This window comes from Saccostrea cucullata, unplaced genomic scaffold (genome assembly GCF_032062105.1).
Source record: "Saccostrea cucullata isolate Sc308-1 unplaced genomic scaffold, CSIRO_AGI_Scuc_v1 ctg902, whole genome shotgun sequence".
In the NCBI taxonomy this organism is placed as follows: domain Eukaryota; kingdom Metazoa; phylum Mollusca; class Bivalvia; order Ostreida; family Ostreidae; genus Saccostrea; species Saccostrea cuccullata.
In genome coordinates, this window is record NW_026931814.1 from 190705 (window position 1) to 199761 (window position 9057).

Sequence of the window (9057 nt, forward strand, 5' to 3'; positions counted from 1 at the left end):
TCCATCATATTAGCTAAAGCATTGCGTCACTCATGCCAAGTTTTGTTACCTTGCGACAAGTTTATATCTTGTTTTTGGAGCGATCAAAGTGATTTTCCCCAAAAACCACTCCTACTCTCTGAAATAGTTCTGTTTATATCGTTTGCTTATTCGAAATAATAACCAAAATTCTTATCTTTCCTGTTAAGATTATATTATTATGCAGTAATTTAAATATATATGTTCATGTACATTAGCGTAATGTGTCTGAATATTTTTATCCCAGCTGAATGAATGAAACTTTTTACTGTCAAATCTATTGTTTAATAGATTTGGGAGGAAACGATTTTAACAGAAAATCATAATAGTGATTACAGGAAACCTTGCTTGACCTTGTGATATGTTTTCCATCAAGAAATTATTTCAATTCGAATCGATTTCATCACATCATAAGCGTTCTGTATTTTCACACGTTCCCTATGCCAATTAATTCACAAGCAGAATTGTTGGTCGTTATACCTCACCACTGTATGAAAATTTAGTATAAAACAGACAAGATATTCATTTCAAACAAATGACCAGAATGGAAGGCTCGGCAACAGGTAATGACACTTTAGGATACTTACAGAAAAGTTAAAACAATTTTGATATATGGTAATATAAAATATAACATATAAATTGAATTAAATCTGATGAGATCATATGTAAATTGAATCTCTAGATACATTACAAAACTGCAAGCATAAAAAGTTTACCATAGACTGAAATTCAGCTAGGCTCGATATTTAAAAAGAAGTCAAGATTTAGACATTATAAATCAAGTGTTAGGACTACTAAAAGCCAACGTGGAGGATGCTCTTATGTTCTTTTTTTCATCTGCGATGTATATGTCAGGCTGTAGGGTGACGGAAATTTTGCTATTCATAAGCCGATTGAAGAAAGAAAGTTAAGTTTTAAATAAAAATATTAATATTCTTTATTCATGTTCTTTTAGAAGAGAAAGGTTCCCCCAATGGGTTAACAAAGAGATCATCAACAGTTTCCTTCACAAAACAGATTCATACGAACGGAAGAGAGCACCAAGGATCTGTGACATCGTTTCGAAATTCCTCCACAGCTCCACTCTACAGTTCAAAAGAACTCCTGAAACAAGGTCTCGTAGAGAAATATACATCATGTCGCTGGATGGTGACGTTTTCTTGTTTTATTATCGTCACGTGTTCTATTATGTTACGTCAGTGCATGAGTATGGCAGTCGTCTGCATGGAATCTAATTACAACGCTGCTACAAACTTCGTTGACATGGGAAACTACTCAAATGTAACAAGAAATTTGACAACACAGAGAGGGGTACAAGATGTCATATATAGCTAGTTTTTGTGAATGAATATAAAACGAATCATTTACAGTGTATCTTTGTTTAAAAGTAACATGGTGGAGTTTGCAATAGTTGGTATCCAAAGATGATATGTACATCTATCAAATTGTTTTCATTTACTATACCCTCTTTCCTTAATTTCCAGCTTTGGGACATTGTTTGGGACAGTGAGATGGAGGGGCTGATTTTACAATCCTATTTCTACACTTTTCCCATCACGCCTCTCATTGGCGGGTATCTGTCCGGGAAATTTAGCGGGAAGATGGTAGTGATTGTCATGACGTTGTGCCTGGTTACCTTGTCTGCCGTCACGCCCATTGCTGCGACAGTCAGTCCGTACATTGTAGTGGTCTTACGTTGTTTGATAGGGTTATCTTCGGTAATTAAAATCCTAGAAATAAATTGTGTAAATTCTAGCGATATGTTAATATTGACATTGAGTTAACTATTGGATTAAAGGCACAAAAATGTAACTTGTTAAGTGTCGTCTTACTATATTATATTCCATTTTAAAAACTGATAATAATAAGTATTTTTACCAGACTTTATTAAATATATAATAAGTGTTTCACATAAATATACTATTAAATTAATATTTGAACTAGTAATAAATATTTCTTTTTTATTGGCTCTTACATTTTACAAATTAAGATAAAATACATACATGTAACATTGCAATGAAAATATATAATCAATATTTCTAATAGCTATAGACTTTAAATTATCTTAAATAATAATTGAAAATGGTTTTTGCTTAAACTTAAAAAAAATAATTAAAACAGATCAGTTTTACATATTATCCAATAATTCTTGCCATTCATTGTAAAAATCTTCTTATTTTCCCCTAGTACAATATAGAATTTTTTAACATGTAATTAATAAATATATCTTACTATTTCAGTCAATTACGAAGATTACTTTTTTCTCTTTCACACATTCCAATAGGGAGGTCTGCAGCCAAGTATTACAGCCATTCTTTCCAAATGGGCACCTTTGTCTGAGCGTGCGCAAATAGTCGCTGTCGCGAATGCAGGTAATGCGTCGCGAGTATAAAGTGAATTTAGATAATAACGTAGATTTTAACATTTTTGCATTGTATAAAGAATCGCATTTTCAAAGAAAACAACAAAATGACGCGTATTTTTCTTTTAGGTTTAATGATTGGTTCCATATTTACCTTTTCCGTGTCGGGACTTTTGTGTACCATTCCAATACATAACGGATGGCCTTTCATATTCTACGTCTTCTGTGAGTTGCAGATTCTTTAACACATTTATATCCAGTAATGGTTCATACCTCCATGAATAACAGAAATCTCTCTCTCTCTCTCTCTCTCTCTCTCTCTCTCTTCTCTCTCTCTCTCTCAAGATATTTTATTTCAATGAAGTAGATTGAATAAGATTGAAAAACAAATTTTAGCTTTTTAATGAAAGAAAAATATTAGAATTGACATTTACAAAAATTTTCATATGGTGTTGTGTATGTAGGTTTACATAATACGCTCCCTCCGTTCCTCAATGTTTCTCGTGTAATTGTGTTTTTTGTATACCCAATGTGCTCTCTCTTTTGTAATGAGTATATCTCGCGTATGTAGGTTTACTCCACGTGCTCTCTCTATCTTGTCTCTATGTTGTTATGTGTGTCTTGAGTTTGTAGGTATACTCAACGAGTTCTCTTGTTATAATATGGGTCTTGTATATACTGATGTACTCAATGTGCTTTCTCTGCATGTGTCTGTGTTGTTATGTATGTTTTATGTATGTAGGTAGATTCCATGTGATCTCTCTCTTTGCTATCATGCGTGTTTTATGTATAAAGGGGTATACTCTAGTGCCTTTTCTATTTTCTTATGAAACATATGGAGATAACGAACAGTATTTAAGATCAAAAGTCCATAAAACAATACAAAATAGGTGCAGAGCAACCACGGACCTCCAAAAAAACAGAGGTGGGATCAGGTGCCATGGAGGAGTGAGTGTTTTATTTATGTTGGTTTACCCCATGTGCTCTTTCTGTTGTGATGCATGTCTTGTATATGTAGGTATACTCACGTGCTCTCTCTGATGTTAAAGTGTTTGTCTTTTACATCTAGGTATACTCAATGTGTTCTCTCTGTTGTTATGGGTGTGTATTGTGTATGACAGACCAGATGACCACCCAAGAATTACGTGGAAAGAAAGGGCTCTCATCAATTATAAAAGGAGGTACAGTACGTTAGAAAAGGTATGTTTTTATCTCATCCCTGTAAAATAAAGTTTATTTGAAAATATCTAAAATCTAATTCTAAAAGCGAAATTAACGGGAATTCATAGTCTCTTTACCATTTAAATGATTTTATATATGTAAACTCTTCAATCTCATAAAATCTACAAGATTTGAACAAAATCAGGTATATCAACTGGATTAAAACATTGAGTATAACGGATTGACTAATTGAATTTCAACTATATTCAGATGCCATCGCCTCCTTGGTTGAAAATCTTGACCTCTGGTCCTTTTTGGGGACTGCTGATGGCCCATATGTCACATGGCTTCCTGTTTACGACAATCGGAACTTTTCTTCCCTTATATATGAGCGATGTTTTGAAGTTTGATATAGCAACGGTATGAGTGATATATTAAGTAAATTTTGTCTTCAACTGAAATTAGAATTCAATGACTTAGAAGACATGATGTAGTATTTTATTATTATTTTAATTTTTGTTGACAGAATGGCCTCCTGTCCTCTCTCCCTTTCATTGGCCGATTCATTGGGGCCATCGGAAGTGGAATATTGGCAGACAATTTGATGACGAAAGAATATCTTTCGGTAACCGCCACCAGAAAGATTTTTCATGCGTCTGGTAAGACTTATTAATTTGGAAATATACAATCATAACACTCTCAATAAATAAATCATTTAAACGTATGTCTAATGAGGTTATAATTTGTACAGGTATAGTATTATCTACGCCCTTCTTGATTTGGATGAGTTACATGGAACAGTCGGAGAGGACAACAGCTGTCATTTTACTTGTGACATACTGGACAGTCCAATCTCTGAATAACTCGGGCTTCCGAGTAAACCACATCGATATCGCACCAAGGTAGCTGAGAGAGAGAGAGAGAGAGAGAGAGAGAGAGAGAGAGAGAGAGAGAGAGAGAGAGAGAGAGAGATGTTAATATTAAGTGAGTTGAAAAACTAAAAATTCTTGATTATTTATGTAAAGATAAAAAAAACTTAACAGTAATCAATCAATCAATCAACCAAGAAAAAATGTATCAAACAATACAAATCTGTGAACAGAATACCTTCAGATATTCTAGAGATAGTATTAGGAACCTTTCAGGAGTAAGCATATCGTGTCGATCAGAAACATCCGCTCTATATCTATCATGTTGACGACGGAATATTCTTTAGTCAAATTTAGTATGACATGAAAGGCCTACCAATATGTATGAAATATGTCAGACATAATACAACCCATTGATTATAATGCTTATTTCACTTCGTTTGCCATAAAGTTTAATTGTTAATTGGCCCTTATCGGCTCTAGTTAGAATTGTCTACTGAACATGAATAAGAAGAGTTAAAATTCATAAGTGAAACTATTTCCACATTATACACACAAAGAAGATTGAATATCTCCACACAAAAGATGGCCAAAAACATATTCCTCCATTGTGTTCATATTCTTACTTTAACTAAAGTACTGTTGGGCATGTTTTCACTAGTGACGTAGATGTAGTTCATAATGAGGACCTTACATCAATAAATTTAGGATGTCCTGAATATAGGGAACCCCGATCCTTCAACTAGCGTCGGAATTTCAAAAATATTATGGCTTCTGTAGAAGATTAAGTCAGATGTAGGGCCAGACATGAAAATGAAGACCTTGACGCTATGTCAGAATGAAATTCAATAAAATGTATCAGATTTATGTTAAAACCGCGCATTTAAAGATTGAGGGGCAATATGAAAACCATCTATCCTTCTATTATCAATAATCCTGAAGTGAAAAAAGAATTAGATAGCTTACATGATCAGTACGTACTGGTCCCTGCTGACAAAGCAGGTAACAACATTGCTTTTGCTTGTAAGGCTCATTATATAAAATGCATTTTAGAGGAACTGGGTAATTCTAGGAGTGATAATCCAACGTATACTCATAGTTCCCTTTCTGAGGAAGAAATTCTTCAAAATCATCTATCAATTTTGAATCTTTTTAATATTCCAATCAACCAAAATAAAATTGAATTACCACATCTATATTTGATACTATATGAAACTTCATAAAAATCCTTTAACATAGGAGATTCCAGTAGATGTTCAACAAAGCCTCTTTTTTAAGTCCTTACTAAGATATCAACAGTAGTGAAGGAGAAAATTCAAGTATACTGTGCAAAAATAAATTCGAGAAGTGGTGTAAATCAGATGTGGATACATAAAAATTCAAAGGAACTTTAGGAAAATTTGAAACCACAAGATTATACCAAAATGAACAGCTTAAAAACTTACGACTTTTCAGCTTTATACACAACCATTCCCTACCATAAATTATAGGCCAAACTCTTTAATATCACTGACAATTGCCTTTTTCAATAAAAATGAAACTTGTAAATTTACTTGCCTTGTCACTGGTCATTTGCAAAAAAAATTATTTTGTTAAAAACTTAAAAGACATTCTGATTGAGATAACTACTCTGAAGTTGACTTTAAATAGATGCTTGAGTTTCTGATGACGATATCTATGTGTATTTTGGAGACTAGGTCTTCAAAAAATAAATTGGAATGCCCATGCGTAACCATTGCACCCCGTTGTTAACAGACCTATTTTTGTATTCATATGAATCAGAATTTGTCCAAACTTTCATGCGTGAAAAGAGGAAAACACTTGATGTGGCCTTCATTTCGACATTTAGATATATCGAAGAGGTATTGTCATTAAAAAATGGTTATTTCCATTCTTATGTCGATACGATATATATCCCGGTGAGCTTGAGATAAAAGATACCACCGAGTCTGACACATCTGTTTCATGTTTGAATATTTTACTTGAAAAAGACGTTACTGGTAACCTAACAACCAAGCTATATGATAACCTTTAACTGATGACTTTAACTTTTCAATCGTCAATTTCCTTTACTTACCGGTATAGAGCAATATACCTTCATCACCTATATATTGGATTTATATTTCTCAGTTGATTTGATACGCTAGAACATACTCTTCGTACAGACTATTTCTGAAACAAGGTAAATTATTGAAAAAGAAGTTGAATAAACAAGAATATCAGCAGTCTCGTTTAAAGTCATCATTTCGTAAGTTCTATGGTCGAAATTATTGACAAACACGTTGCTGAAACAAGAATATCAGCAGTCTCGTTCAAACTCATTTCGCAAATTCTATGGTCGATACAATGACCTTGTCAGCAAATACAATTTATCATTGAGTCAAATACTGACTGACGTTTTTCATATCAATTTTTAAGCCATTATTATAAAACACTGATTTGCGGATGGATTTTCCCGTTACTACTATTTCCCGATCATAACCAGGAGCACACGGCGGATGTGACCGTTCGGCAGGGGATGCTCACTCCTCCATGGCACATGATCCCACCTCTGATGTTACCTCTGATGTGTTGGAGGTCCATGTTTTCCTCTGCTCCTAATTTCTATATTTAATGGACTTTTGAGCTTTAAAACCGTTCGTTATATCCATTTATTTCATGGCGTCGTTTCATACAAATAATCTTTAAAATTTTTCTTTCTTCAAATATTTATTGTTGCCCTGTGGAAAAACGTGACTGTTTCTTATTGATTTCACATCTCATATATAGTTCTGTCACTTCGTGTTTTACCTGTATAATATATTAATATTGTGTCGTACATATAATCTGTGACCTCCTTTCTGCACTTATAAATTAAATATCTTTCATTTAGGTTTGCTGGTGTTTTGAACGGCATGACTGCCACTATGGCTTCAGTTGCTGCCCTTATATCACCCATAATTACATCGGAATTGACCAAAAACGTATGTAAAATGATCTAAGTACCAAAACGAATAGCTGCAATATAGGTCTTTTGATAATTTGTTTTGTATTAGAGTTTAATTGAGTACTTACATTTTGTAAAACGTCACATTTTCAATAATATACATGAAGAGACGCCACCGTATATTGGCCTTTGCTCAATACTCTGGGCTATTAATCCGGGCCTATCCATCAATGGAGAGAACAATAAAATTCCATTAATGGTTCTCTTTTCAAAACAATTAGTCACCCTAAGAGAAGCATATATAGAAAATATACAAGAAGAAAATTTTACAATTTTGTCCGAGTTCCATCATTTTCTCAGATTTATTAAATGTTTCTTTACTAAAATTATTTTTTTGTGTTATAAGTTTTAAGAATACTGGTACAGTTTCTGTAACTTTTCATTCCAATATGTTCAAACTAGGGCACCCCGGCTGAGTGGCAGACTGTTTTCTTCATCTGTTCTGGAGTGGGCCTGGCCGGAGCTCTGGCCTTCGTTCTCCTCGGCAGTGGCCTGGAACAAGAATGGGCGAAAGACCCCAACATGAATGTTGACATTGATATATCAGTAACCGAGGAAAAGACGCAGCATTTCAACGGGGAAGGTACAATTGCTGTTGATCGTGAGGAAAATGATAGAATGAATGAGATGATCGATACAGCAAGTCATGGCGGAAATGTAAATAAAGCCTTTGATGAGGAAGTAATGGAAGGAATTATTGGCCATGTAAAACTGTCCTCCTCCTTTAAAGTCCAGTCACGTGATTTTGTTGTACCCAAAAGGACCGTTGTGGAATCCTCTGATGACAAAAGCGATTTTAAAAATAAAACAAGATCAAATGAAGTATGTCATTCAAGAAGAAATAGTGATACATCTGTTTTTCTACAGAGAACAAAACACAGTAGAGATAACTTGAGATTGTATTTACCGAACAGTAATAATGAAATAAACCAGTTGCATTACTTAGATGATGACAAGCATAAAGCTGGTGAACTTGAGATTACTCGTCTCTGATAAACTTGGAATTATATCCCAGGTCAACTGTAAAAAGATGATATAAATAAAAGATGATATGATTTACTCAGTTGTTGTTTTCTTTACATTTTAATGATGGAATATAATTTTTTCCTAAAGAGTTGTACCAGTACTTCTTTGAAATCGTTCACACTAGCATAAAGGACGCACAAGCATATAAAAAATTAAATAAATTCTATTGCATCTTATATTCTTACTCACATTTTATCTAGCATCATGGTTTTTGTTCGAACTCTCCTTTACAAGCATTCTGAAATACTGTAACAAAAGTGAAATTATATTATTTTAAGCATGTATAATTTTGTACTTTTAATCAACCTTGTATGACGATCAACAATGGTCCTTGATCATCAAACAAAATTTTGTTGCAAATTAAATTCTAAATACTGTATGTTATATTTTATGATATAAAACTAAACTATGATATAAAACTAAACTATGAATAAATGTACATATATATTATTTCTTCTCTGGAAAAATATAAATAAATGTGCATAAACATTATTTCTTCTCCAGAAGAAATTTTGATACTTTCATGGTTTATTATGTTGGTTATTTATTTATTTTTTGACCTTTATGTCATAAAGATTTGATTTTTGAATTGATCTGCATGTACTCATTTGTGCTCTTATTATGCCCATGTAATC

General features: G+C 33.2%; 1 protein-coding gene across 1 annotated transcript; it reads left to right on the forward strand.

Annotated features, from left to right (window-relative positions):
- The first annotated feature begins 558 nt into the window (after positions 1-558).
- Positions 559-8455, forward strand: LOC134233592 (sialin-like). Its single transcript, XM_062715576.1, has 11 exons — positions 559-581; positions 974-1329; positions 1503-1736; positions 2303-2390; positions 2510-2605; positions 3450-3580; positions 3812-3961; positions 4068-4200; positions 4293-4443; positions 7283-7373; positions 7799-8455. Exons 1-11 carry the CDS (start codon positions 563-565, stop codon positions 8387-8389), a joined length of 2040 nt encoding a protein of 679 aa, XP_062571560.1. The 5' UTR covers positions 559-562; the 3' UTR covers positions 8390-8455.
- Positions 8456-9057: the final 602 nt, after the last annotated feature.

What these genes read in the sequence shown, in the direction of transcription:
- LOC134233592 (XM_062715576.1), top strand. An exon ending in GTTTGATAGGGTTATCTTCG is followed by an intron (nt 1,737 to 2,302) that starts GTAATTAAAATC and finishes ACATTCCAATAG; the next exon opens with GGAGGTCTGCAGCCAAGTAT. An exon ending in AAAGATTTTTCATGCGTCTG is followed by an intron (nt 4,201 to 4,292) that starts GTAAGACTTATT and finishes TAATTTGTACAG; the next exon opens with GTATAGTATTATCTACGCCC.